Source organism: Pinus tabuliformis, chromosome 6 (assembly GCF_031772625.1).
Source record: "Pinus tabuliformis cultivar Carrire ecotype Pingquan chromosome 6, CPIR1, whole genome shotgun sequence".
Taxonomy (NCBI): domain Eukaryota; kingdom Viridiplantae; phylum Streptophyta; class Pinopsida; order Pinales; family Pinaceae; genus Pinus; species Pinus tabuliformis.
The window spans coordinates 2,102,834,481-2,102,847,936 of NC_142292.1; the positions used below are offsets into that span (position 1 = coordinate 2,102,834,481).

A 13,456-nucleotide genomic window follows, 5' to 3' on the forward strand; every position below is an offset into this window, starting at 1 on the left:
TTCGTTTCGGTTTCCGCCTTACTCTCTTTCTTGCATTAAGCCCTAAACTAAGTCCATGGCGAGAAACCCTAATGATTTCACAGGTCCTGTTACTAGATCTCATTCCAGGGCCAATTCTCAATCTCATAATGATCATGATCCTCCCGAACGTGATTCTGCTCAGTCTCGGAGGAACATTATTGAAAATGTTATTCAGCAGTTCGTCTGGGATAACACAATTTCTTCCCGTGAGATTGACGAAATTGCAAACCGAGAAAAAGAGAAGCGGAATTCTTCTAGGCCTTTTCTTTTCAGCCCACCGGAGCATCATTCAGCTGGCAACAATGAGCCTGCGCAGTCCCCTCCAGGAACTGCGCAGCCTCATCTGGAGACTGCGCAGCCCCATTTTGAGACTGCGCAGCCCCATCTTGATTTTCCTCAGCCGGGCCCTTCTTCTCGGCAACCAGCTTCTCATGTTCCGGAATCATCTTTTGCCCGCCAGCTTCCGGGAAATAATGAAATTCTGCCGTTGCCCAATGCCTGGACCGAAGTAATTTCTTGTGCAGTCAAGGATTTCCAAAAAGCCACTGAAGTCTTGCATAGATCTCAGTCGCTTGTTGAGAAACTGCTTGCTCTTCAACAAGACAACCGTGTTATTCAGAGCCTTATGGTTAAAACACCGGGTCTTGTAGCTTCTGATCCTGACACCAATGATGCCCTCAAAGGTGGTCTTGAAGCCCTTACTGCCAGATATCGAAGAGATTGCCATGAACTCTACTTACGGCATGAGCAATCTATTGTGGAGCAAAATGGAGCTAGGGTTTCTAAGCTTGTTTCAGATTTTAAAGATAAGCTTCTCCAGCTTGCCCTTCCTTTCGAAGACATGGAGTTTACTAGCTCCACCGGTCCAGTTGATGGCAGTCTTGTTGCTGCCCATTGGTGTTCACTTGCCTTGTCCACTTACAGTCGACAAGTCAATGATTTCAAAACCGAGCTTGTTCTTCGTCGTTCTGCCAGAGATGCTGCCCAAGCTGCCAGAAATTCCGCTCGGGAAGAAGCAGCTAAGCAAGCTAATGATATTCCTCGTGAGGAAGCCATTTCTGTTTTGGTTCGAAGAGAAATTGCAAAATCTCTCCAAACCCAGCAACAGAAAATTGATCATCTTGCTTCTCTCATTGAAGCTTCTCCCCAGCAGCAGCCCCAGCAACATTCTCGGCAGAAACCCCAGCAGCAGCAGCAGCGTAGACAGCCCCAGCAACAGTAGCAGAGGCAGCCCCAGCAACATCAGCAGCAGAGCCGGCCCCCGCAGCAGCAGCAGCAGCCTCTGCGCAGTCAAGAGAGGCCTCTGCGCAGGCAGCCCCAGCAACTGCGCAGTGAGCCTGAGCAACTGCGCAGGCAGCCTCAGAGGCAGCAGCAGCAGCAGGGTGCCCTAGTTCAGCAATCCCGGCCAAAAAACGGGATGGGCAGGGGGCGTTTCCGCCGAGGAAACCGCTCCACCAGATCTGCTGCTGGACAGTCGGCCTCCATTCCAAACCAGCCTTCCCAGAACACTGGTTTGAATCCGGAGGCTGCCCCATTTGCTCCACATGGGCAAGATGTTCATCTAATCCCTGCCGGTTTCAAAGGGAAAGGCAAGGCTCTTTCTATGTAAGCAATTCCCGTCATCTGTATTGGTTGCCCTCCATTAGCCCTTCCTCTTATCTAGTTTACCTGATTGGAAAAATGACCCCTTCCCAGATTGATCGTCGAATTAGCAATCTTGCTATTCACAATCTCTCTTCCGTCTCTCTTTCCTTCAGCCAAACCAAATTATTGGGCCTAGGGCACAAATACATCCCTCGGCCCCCGCCCATGGCCATTGATGACATTCTTAAAGAATTTGCTTATTTTTCCCGTCTTTGCCGCCTCAGAAGATTTTTTCGTCTTTCTTCTGATGATGATACCTATAATCCTTTCCGCCTGCCAAACCCTACCTGGGAACCTCCGATTAATGACCCTGATCTTAATCGTGCCCTTCAGCTTGGCATTTCCATCCTACAAACCCGCATTGCTTCCGTCCAGTTTACCCCCAGACCCAGTTTTGCTAGATCCCAATTGCTTGCATTAAAGAGTCTTCGCCGACTCCCTATTGTGATCAAACCAGCAGATAAGAACTTGGGGATTGTGGTACTTGACAGAGAAAACTATGTTGCCGAAGCCCATAGGCAACTAGCTGATCTCAATGTCTACAGGCAGTATGCATCGGTTCCGTGGTTGGCCATCAGCAGGTCTCTCAGGCAGCTTCAAGCAAGATATCGCAACCTTCTCTCAGTTCAGCAGTGGGAGTATATAATGCAAATCAAGCCGCAAGATGCCAAAGCTTGCAGGCTTTACTTTATTTGGAAGATCCACAAAAACCCTCCTGTCGGTAGGCCTATCTGTGCTTACAATGGGTTTATGCTGGAGCCTCTCTCCAAATTTTTGCATTATAAACTTCTTGGTACTTTGTTGGCTCAGCCCAACCATCTTCCAGACTCTCTCTCCTTATTGCAGGATATTGAATCCAAGCGTTTCGCTCCCGATTCATTTCTTGTTACTTTTGATGTAGAGTCCCTCTATCCTAGTATTCCTACTCAGGAAGGCTTGCATGCCTTACGGGATATGATTGAGCATAGTACCGCTGATCTCTTCACTCCAGAGGATGTGGATTTTCTTGTCAGTGCAGCTGAGTTGGTGCTCAAGTGGCATTTTTTGCAGTTTGATGGCTCTTTTTACCGGCAGATTAGAGGCACTGCCATGGGCAGCAATTTTGCTGTTGTGTATGCATGTCTCTTCCTTTGCCATCTTGAGCAAGAAGTCTTCCGAAGATTTCCTGCTCCAGAGATTCAGCTTTTCAGACGGTTTATCGATGATGGTTGCATTGTCTGGAATGGCTCCAGAGAGAGATTGGTCCAATTCTTGGATTGCTACCAGTCCATTTATCCTGAGCACATCCGCATTACTTCTTGCATTTCATCATCCAGCATCAACATTCTGGACATAGTGCTTTTCAAAGGTGATGACTTCCACACCTCTGGAAAGCTTTCCACCAGATGCTTCCAGAAACCACTGAATGCATACCAGTATATTCCCTTTACTTCCTAGCATCCCAAACACCAGAAAGTTGCATTCATGGTTAATGAGCTGCAGAGATATCTTCTTCGAGAGAGCACCGAGCTGGGCTTCCTTGAACTCAGACGGGCTTTCTACAACAGGCTTCGGTCGAGGGGCTATCCACCGGATTTCCTCCAGGCATGTTTTGCCAAGGTCCATTGGGATCAAAGGGTTGCTCTATTGCAGCAGGTCTATGCGCGAGGTCCTCTTCACTCTCTTGGCCTCAAAAGGGCCCCCTTGGTGTTGAAGCTGGACTATTGTGAAGCCACTCGTGCTTTGAACCTTGGGGGTTCCCTAAACCCTAAACTGCATGGAGAATTCCAGCGTCACCCTTTGCTTCAGCATATTCCCAGGCCCTTGATTTGTTGGCGGAATCCGCGCAAGATCGGCACTTTTTACATGAGCAGTTCCGACCCCCGGCCTTGATTTTCTACAGGAGCAGTGCATTCTTCTTCCAGGAGCAGTACATGATTTTTCAGATTTTTTGCATGAGGAGAGCTATTTTTTAGCTATTTTTAGCTATTTTTTAGCTATTTTGTACTCATATTTTTTAATATTTAAAATATTTTTAAATATTTTAATATTAAAAAATTATTAAAAAATACCATGTACATGCACTTGCCCTGTCCGCTTTTGCTATATAAGGACAGCAAGTAGCTCATTCTCTTTGTATCACTGATGAGTCCCGTTGAGGACGAAACAAGTTTGATAATACAAGAGATTTTCTTTGCAAATTATGTGTCTTTCATAATTTTGCCAATATGTCCTTAGCATTTTTATGTCTTTAGCATTTCTTATGTATGTCAGTTATTTCCAAACACTTCAAGTACTTGTTTTCAGCTTTTAGTGCTTCTGTTATTCTGCGGCAGTTTCTGTGCGACAGATTTTCTGCGACAGGTTGCGGCAGATCTGCGGCATATTCTGTGCGACAGCTTTTTCTGCGGCAGTTTTTTCGCGACAGTTTTTTCGCGACAGTTTTTCGCGAAAGTTTCTCGCGACAGTTTTTTTCGCGAAAGTTTTTCGCGAAGGTTTTTCGCGACAGTTTTTCGCGACAGTTTTTCGCGAAAGTTTTTCTGCGAAAGTTTTTCTGCGACAGTTTTTCGCGACAGTTTTTCGCGAAAGTTTTTCTACGAAAGTTTTCTGCGAAAGTTTTTCTGCGAAAGTTTTTTTGCGAAAGTTTTTCTGCGGCAGTTTTTCGCGACAGTTTTTCGCGACAGTTTTTCGCGCAAGTTTTTCGCGACAGTTTTTCGCGAAAGTTTTTCGCGACAATTTTTGTATCGGTTCATCTGTCTCGGTTTTTTATCTCCGGTTCTTCTATATCGGTTATTATTGGGTGTATTTTCGTTTCGGTTTCCGCCTTACTCTCTTTCTTGCATTAAGCCCTAAACTAAGTCCATGGCGAGAAACCCTAATGATTTCACAGGTCCTGTTACTAGATCTCATTCCAGGGCCAATTCTCAATCTCATAATGATCATGATCCTCCCGAACGTGATTCTGCTCAGTCTCGGAGGAACATTATTGAAAATGTTATTCAGCAGTTCGTCTGGGATAACACAATTTCTTCCCGTGAGATTGACGAAATTGCAAACCGAGAAAAAGAGAAGCGGAATTCTTCTGGGCCTTTTCTTTTCAGCCCACCGGAGCATCATTCAGCTGGCAACAATGAGCCTGCGCAGTCCCCTCCAGGAACTGTGCAGCCTCATCTGGAGACTGCGCAGCCCCATTTTGAGACTGCACAGCCCCATCTTGATTTTCCTCAGCCGGGCCCTTCTTCTCGGCAACCAGCTTCTCATGTTCCGGAATCATCTTTTGCCCGCCAGCTTCCGGAAATAATGAAATTCCGCCGTTGCCCAATGCCTGGACCGAAGTAATTCTTGTGCAGTCAAGGATTTCCAAAAAGCCACTGAAGTCTTGCATAGATCTCAGTCGCTTGTTGAGAAACTGCTTGCTCTTCAACAAGACAACCGTGTTATTCAGAGCCTTATGGTTAAAACACCGGGTCTTGTAGCTTCCGATCCTGACACCAATGATGCCCTCAAAGGTGGTCTTGAAGCCCTTACTGCCAGATATCGAAGAGATTGCCATGAACTCTACTTACGGCATGAGCAATCTATTGTGGAGCAAAATGGAGCTAGGGTTTCTAAGCTTGTTTCAGATTTTAAAGATAAGCTTCTCCAGCTTGCCCTTCCTTTCGAAGACATGGAGTTTACTAGCTCCACCGGTCCAGTTGATGGCAGTCTTGTTGCTGCCCATTGGTGTTCACTTGCCTTGTCCACTTACAGTCGACAAGTCAATGATTTCAAAACCGAGCTTGTTCTTCGTCGTTCTGCCAGAGATGCTGCCCAAGCTGCCAGAAATTCCGCTCGGGAAGAAGCAGCTAAGCAAGCTAATGATATTCCTCGTGAGGAAGCCATTTCTGTTTTGGTTCGAAGAGAAATTGCAAAATCTCTCCAAACCCAGCAACAGAAAATTGATCATCTTGCTTCTCTCATTGAAGCTTCTCCCCAGCAGCAGCCCCAGCAACATTCTCGGCAGAAACCCCAGCAGCAGTAGCAGCGTAGACAGCCCCAGCAACAGCAGCAGAGGCAGACCCAGCAGCATCAGCAGCAGAGCCGGCCCCCGCAGCAGCAGCAGCAGCCTCTGCGCAGTCAAGAGAGGCCTCTGCGCAGGCAGCCCCAACAACTGCGCAGTGAGCCTGAGCAACTGCGCAGGCAGCCTCAGAGGCAGCAGCAGCAGCAGGGTGCCCTAGTTCAGCAATCCCGGCCAAAAAACGGGATGGGCAGGGGGCGTTTCCGCCGAGGAAACCGCTCCACCAGATCTGCTGCTGGACAGTCGGCCTCCATTCCAAACCAGCCTTCCCAGAACACTGGTTTGAATCCGGAGGCTGCCCCATTTGCTCCACATGGGCAAGATGTTCATCTAATTCCTGCCGGTTTCAAAGGGAAAGGCAAGGCTCTTTCTATGTAAGCAATTCCCGTCATCTGTATTGGTTGCCCTCCATTAGCCCTTCCTCTTATCTAGTTTACCTGATTGGAAAAATGACCCCTTTCCAGATTGATCGTCGAATTAGCAATCTTGCTATTCACAATCTCTCTTCCGTCTCTCTTTCCTTCAGCCAAACCAAATTATTGGGCCTAGGGCACAAATACATCCCTCGGCCCCCGCCCATGGCCATTGATGACATTCTTAAAGAATTTGCTTATTTTTCCCGTCTTTGCCGCCTCAGAAGATTTTTTCGTCTTTCTTCTGATGATGATACCTATAATCCTTTCCGCCTGCCAAACCCTACCTGGGAACCTCCGATTAATGACCCTGATCTTAATCGTGCCCTTCAGCTTGGCCTTTCCATCCTACAAACCCGCATTGCTTCCGTCCAGTTTACCCCCAGACCCAGTTTTGCTAGATCCCAATTGCTTGCATTAAAGAGTCTTCGCCGACTCCCTATTGTGATCAAACCAGCAGATAAGAACTTGGGGATTGTGGTACTTGACAGAGAAAACTATGTTGCCGAAGCCCATAGGCAACTAGCTGATCTCAATGTCTACAGGCAGTATGCATCGGTTCCGTGGTTGGCCATCAGCAGGTCTCTCAGGCAGCTTCAAGCAAGATATCGCAACCTTCTTTTCAGTTCAGCAGTGGGAGTATATAATGCAAATCAAGCCGCAAGATTCCAAAGCTTGCAGGCTTTACTTTATTTGGAAGATCCACAAAAACCCTCCTGTCGGTAGGCCTATCTGTGCTTACAATGGGTTTATGCTGGAGCCTCTCTCCAAATTTTTGCATTATAAACTTCTTGGTACTTTGTTGGCTCAGCCCAACCATCTTCCAGACTCTCTCTCCTTATTTTTTTTTTTTTACAATGTCGGCTACTCATATATTAAAAAAACTTTCTGAAAGTAGAGCTGTTACATGATGGGGAAGAGCATGAGAGCAGAGGCACAAAATCGGGTACGCAGACCCGCATTCCTCGTAGCTTCTCTTGATTGAAAGCAGAACTGAAAATAAACGACTATACTGCCTTACATAGGATCCTCCTAACCAAATACATTTGCAATGCATAAAATCTCGGAAAGTGTGGAGTAACCGAGTCTTCCTTCTGGGCGCTGGCTCTGATCGATGCTTCTGCCTGATGACTTTCGGGTGCGAAGATGGTCGATTACTGCCTCCATGTGGATGCAGCGGTCCTTCAGGTCTTCAATCTCCTTCTTTTCTTTTCCCAGCTTCTTTCGTTTGGATTCTCGGTCAGCATGGTAGTCCTCTGTTAACTCCTTCAGCTGTTTTTTCACACTGTTGATCATAATAGTATGTGCCATGCACATATTGCAATCTTTGCTATTGAAGAGATTTCCCAGAGGGTCTTTGTTTGGGCCCTGTTTAGATGGCTGCCCTTTGTCCTCCATCGACGAGGCCTGAGGGATGAAGACAGAGAGCGCTCTGCTGAGAAGAGAGCTTGAAACCTCTTTGAAGAGATTTGCGGAGTGCAGGGGCGTTGAATGGTGGGGAGGAGTTCTCCAGAGCTTCGGGAGGGCGCTACTAAGGGAACCAAAGACACTGTTAGTTATGAACAGGATCACCAAAGAAGGAAAGAGACTTACAGCAGAATCAAAACGGAAAAATAGAGCGTTCTGAGGAGAGGGGACTCCCGATCTGCTCCGAGGATTTGCGGGGGCTCTTGCAGTTTGATCTCTGAGTGCAGAGAGGATGGAGAACAGACCACCTTTTATAGAAGGAGGAGGCTCGTAAACCGGGAGGAGAGGGGTTGGATGGGGCCAGTCTGAGGATGGGCTCGGTCCAAATTCATGATTGCGTTGATGTCCCTGCGCGTGCCAGAGACAGAAGCTGAGCTGTTGTTACAGAGATGGACTGTTGTGGAGGAGCTCGAGATCACGCAAGCTCTGAGGATGTTGATACTCTTTGTGGCCCGAAAACGAGGAGATCTCCCAAAGTACTCCCCGGTGTAGCTTGGGGATTTGCAAGGAGGATCGATAAGATGGCCTAAGTGCATGAGATGACTGCGCCCTTGGGGAAGGTCTAGTGGAGGCGATGGATTACGGGATATCTCTGACATAGAATTTGTCATTCTCTCGGACCTGACCAACTCTCCTTCTGACCGCTAGATTAGCTTGTTGATCTGCGTCCTTATTATTATTTCTGAGAACATGTTTGAATGTCACTTCACCAAGCGCTTTGATTTTCTCCATGGTTCGATTCTTAATATTGTTAAAGCCCATTGCTTGTAATCTCTACCTGTGATCATGGCTGTGATAATAATAGCTGAGTCTCCTAGAATCAGAAGATTCTGAAGGCTAAGATTCTTTGCAATGTGAGAGCCTAGAAGGAGGGCGTAGGCTTCTGCTTTGTTATTGGACATATGGCCTAGTCCCCATTCAAAGGAAACCATGAGATTCCCTTGAGAATCCTTTATGATCCCGCCAGCACCAGCTTGGCCTGGATTCTTCTTGGAGGCCCCATCAAAATACAATACAGGCCTGTTTTGGCTTCTGATCCAGTTGTTCACTTCCTCCTCCGTGCCTCGAAGCTTCCAGTCTTGGCTGCCATTCTTTTCTTTCGTTTGAGTTCTTGGATTTGGAATGAGTTTGAACTTACCTAGCCATACCCTATGCCTCTCCTCCACAGCCTCCATTTCTGACTGGGGGACCCCTTTTGCCTCTAAAGACTCCGCAATGAGGGCGATGGAGTTGGCCACGATGCCTGATATGGATGGCTTGACATTGTTGAAGATACAATTATTTCTCGCCTTCCAGATTTGCCAGCATACATTGGAAGGGATGCTGCTCCAGATCCTTTTCAATATGGACTTGCCTTTTTTGGGCTGATAGAGTCTTTTGTCCCAGCTTTTATGTAGGGCCTGAATCTGGGAGGGGAGAGCTTCCAAGGAGATAGTATCAGAGAGAAGATTCCAACATGCTTTAGCAATCGGGCACTCAATAAAGAGATGAGAGATGTTCTCTTCAGCTAGCCTACACATGCAACATATTGAAGGCCCCTGAATACCTCGCTTTCTGAGGTTTTCGGCAGTTAGGATTTTACCATGAAGGAGAGTCCAATTAAAAAGTTTGATCTTTGGGAGGCATTCGGGACTCCAGACAGCTTTGTGAAGGGGCCAGTTGTTTGCCGAAGATATGTCTTGGAGGGCTTTATAACCCTCTTTCACCGAGTAGTTGCCTCCATTTGGGATCCAGACAAACTTGTCTTCTTTCCCTCTGTCTATTGGGGCTGAGCCATTAAGGGAGCATTTGAGATCTGCCCAAAGCTGAGCAAGGTCATTAGGGAGGTTGAGGGGAATCCACCCTGCCCAGCGGTCCTCATCCCACATAGAGATGTCTGAGAGAGAGTTGAGGTTGGATTCTGCCATCCACCTGTGGAGGGGATAAAGATGGGGAATTGAGTCTCTGGCCTGTGATCCCATAATACTGTCTTTCCAGATGTTTATATCTTTGCCATTTCCAGGAGCTCTTGATATGAGAGGTTTGCAGAGAGGGAGCGCTTTCTTGATGAGATTCCAGGATGGGGTACCTTGTCTCTCAGTGATGTTTTCCATGAGGATATTTTTGTTTGGACCATTTAGGTATTTCTTCTTTATAACAGCTGCCCACCATGCTTCTTTTTCATTGAGGATTCGCCAAATGAGTTTGAAACCCATTGCTAAATTGGCTAACCTAGGGACCCTGATTCCTAGCCCACCTTTTTCCACTGGAAGGATCACTTTCTCCCACTTGACCAAACTGAACTTCTTCGTATTTTGTCTACCTCCTTGCCACAGGAAGCTGCGTATTATTAGCTCCATGTGCTTATGGATGCTTGCTGGGGCTAAGGTAATGGCGAACTGATAAATAGGGAGAGAGGCAAGAATGGACTTGATTAGTGTCAAACGGCCTGCTAGATTTAGCCAATGCATTCCCCAATTTTGCAGTTTGCTTCTGAGTTTTTCAATGATCTTGAACCAGATCACTGATTTGATTTTTTCTTTGGCCAGAGGCAGCCCCAGGTACATGAAATATGACCAATTTAGCTGGGCTGGAATTTCCATGATGCGGGATATGCGCTGAATGATATGGTTAGGGATGTTTCATGTATATATCATACATTTGTTGTTGCTAAGTTTGCCACCAGAGGCCTGAAGGAAGAGGTCCAAGACTTTTTTGAATCTCCTCGCCATAATGCAAGAGGCGCCACCAATGAGGAGGGTATCATCAGCGAACAAAGAGTGGTTAATACCTTTCGAGCCTCTTATGATATCTATCCCCATTATTTCTTTTTTTCTCCTCATGTCTTCCAATTTGGAGCTAAAAGCTTCCGCCATGAGAATGTAGAGGAAAGGAGAGAGAGGGCAACCTTGTCTCAGGCCTCTAGTGCTTTTGAAAGCTGTGCTGGGTCTCCCATTAATGAGAGGAGCTGTCCAATTGCCCGAGATGCACTCTTGCACCCTGCTGATGAAGAGTTCTGATAAACCAAGCTTTTTGAGGACTGCAAGGAGAAAGGAGTGGTTTACCCGATCAAAAGCATTTGCCATGTCCATTTTCATTATCATACCCTTCTCTTTCCTGTTCATACTGCTGTGAATGGCCTCTTGGATGAGGATTACGTTGTCTGCTATTTGCCTCTTTGGGACAAAACCACCTTGATTTTCAGAGATGAGGGAGGGGAGGATAGGTTTAAGTCTGTTGGCAAGGATTTTGGTTATGATTTTGTAGGACACATTACAGAGGGAGATAGGTCGGAAGCGGTTGAAAGAGAGAGGGTTGGGCTCTTTGGGTATTAGGGCCAGAAAGGAGGACTTCATACCACTACCCATCTTGCTTTTTTGGAAAAAGTTCCTAACCACTCTAATGAAGTCCTTTTTAATGATGTCCCAATGAGCTTTGTAGAAGTCTATCGTGAACCCATCTGGTCCCGGGGCCTTGTCTGAGGCCATGTTGCGGATTGTTAGCTCTATCTCTTCTTCAGTAAACTGTTTGTCCAGCTCAGCGTTTTGTACATCAGAGGTTTTGCTTTCCAATGTGTCAAGGATTTCCATGCCTCCTCTGTCGTGTTGATCCTCCGTGAGAAGATTTTGGAAGTGGGAAGACGATGCCTCCATGATTTCATTTTGCTCTTTTAATTCTGAACCATCCACTGTAATCTTTTCAATATTGTTTGCAGCTCTCCTCATTTTCATACTGTTGTGGAAGAAGGAAGTGTTCCTATCTCCCGCCTTAAGCCAAAGACACCTTGACTTTTGCCTTTGTTCCTCCTCCTCTTTTCTATTTAACTTGTACAGCTCTTTTTGAAGTTCCATCTCTTTGATCTGCTCTTCTTCCGTGTCCTGTCTTGCCTCTTTCTCTTGATTCCATAGCGTTAACTTATCTTGGAGCTCTGTTTTGGTTTTTTCCTCTTCAATTGCCTTGAATTTGGCCCACTGTTTTATGGCCGATCGGAGGAGTTTAATCTTGGTTTCCCAAACGAAATGCGGGGACCCTCTGATCTCTGATGACCACTGATCTTTAACCAACGCTCGGAAGTCCTCCTGATTTTCCCAAGCTCTGTTATACCTGAAAGGAAGCGGGCCCATATTCGATCCTTTGTCTAGTTTTAGGGCCACTGGTTTGTGATCAGAGAGGTATCCCTGGATGATGAAGCTTTTGATACATGCAAAACTAACTACTATTCTCTCTTGAACCAATATGCGATCCAAACGTTCTTTGATGTTATTTCTGCCTGCTCTCTTATTTGACCAGGTAAAGCGCCCGTTCTGAGGGTGGAAATCCACCAAATTATGGTTGAGAATAATTTCTTCCAGGGTATCCCTTGAGGGGTCAGCCAAAAAATTCTCTCCAATTTTTTCTTCAGAGTTTCTTATGAGGTTCAGATCCCCCCCTAAAAAAATGTTTCTGCCTTGCGTTTCCAGGAGGTCTTCTTTAATAGAATTCCAGCAGGCCGCTTTGTCATGGAGTTGGGGAGGGGCGTAAACATTGTAGATAGTATATTCTTCTGTCTTTGTTAAATTCTGGATGTCTGAGCGTATCCACCAACTGCTGTGTCTTTGACTTAAAAGAGTCCATTTTCGATTATCCCAGATGGTACCTATACCACCTGAGGCCCCAGATGCGCTTACTGCTATTCCTTCGTAGATTTTGTTGTTTTTTAGATAGTTCTTAAAGTCCTGCTCATTGATTTTGGTCTCCTGGAGAAGGAGGATGTCTGGGTGTTCTGATTTGAGGAGATCACGGACTGCGTTAGCCTTAAGGGAGGAGCCCATCCCCCTACAGTTCCAAGAGACCAGGTTCATCATTTATTTGTCTTGAAGTGGGCACCTCCTTTCTCTTTCCCTTTTTCTCCATTTCCTTTCGTCTTGTCCAGATAGGTATCCATTGGTTGTTGAATCCCTGTGGTCATTTCTTTTGCTGCGGTCTCATCCCTTATTTCTTTATTTGATTTCCTTCCGACTTTTTTTGGGGGGTCTACAGATGTGCTGCTTTCCTTGGACTTATTCCTGGTTAATATTCTCTCTACAGTATGGGGTGGGGAGGAAGGCGGGGGGGAGGTGAGCGGAGGGGAGGCGGGGTAACAGGGGGGGCTCTCGGGGATGGAGGGGGGGAAGGAGGCTCAACCTCTGATAGAGTTTCGAATTGATTAGAGGATGAAGGAATAGTCGGGCCTTGCTGAGTAGTAGGGAGAGGGGAGGCTGTTGGATTCTTGTTGTTTCCATGTGGGGGGTTGGTTCTCTTCTTCTTGACAATTTCCCAGGCTTCCTCTGCTTTTTCAGTGTTAGATTCAGAGAGATTTGCATTAGCTTTACTGCATCTATTAGCGAAATGGCCATACTCATGACATACCTTGCATTTGAATGGGAGTTGTTCGTAGTCGACTTGCTGAAGGTGCGTCCATTGGTCGACTCTGAGCTTGATGGCTTCTGGTAGTCCCTTCCCCAAGTCCACTTCAACACAAATTCTTGCGCATGCGTGCATGTTCTCCTTGGGTTCCGATCTATCAATGTACTTCCCTATTCCGTTTCCGATTGCTTTCACTGACTCATCTCCCCAGCAGTGAAGGGGCAGGTGCGGGAGCCGGACCCAAACAGGTACAGCATTGGGGACGTCCATCTCCGGGTCGAAGTCAGGGGTACACTTGTTCAAGTAGAGACCTCTTGTGTCCATGAAGTATGGGCCATTCCTGAAGATTAAATTTCGATCTTCCACTGTTTCAAAGAGGAAAGTGAAGAACCCTCTTCCACAAAAACGGATCGCAATCTTGCCTTGAACCATCGAGTTCCAATTTCTTTCAACCCATCGCTGGACAGTACGAGGGGAGGGCCATAAGCCCGTAAACTGACCAACTAAGCCT

At 46.6% G+C, this 13,456-nt stretch overlaps 1 protein-coding gene across 1 annotated transcript; it reads left to right on the forward strand.

Annotated features, from left to right (window-relative positions):
* The first annotated feature begins 1,701 nt into the window (after positions 1-1,701).
* On the forward strand, positions 1,702-3,102 carry LOC149267648 (uncharacterized). Its single transcript, XM_089413015.1, has one exon. The coding sequence runs from the start codon at positions 1,702-1,704 to the stop codon at positions 3,100-3,102; it is 1,401 nt and encodes a 466-aa protein (XP_089269141.1).
* Positions 3,103-13,456: the final 10,354 nt, after the last annotated feature.

What these genes read in the sequence shown, in the direction of transcription:
- LOC149267648 (XM_089413015.1), top strand. Translation starts at nt 1,702, where the DNA reads ATGACCCCTTCCCAGATTGATCGTCGAATTAGCAATCTTGCTATTCAC.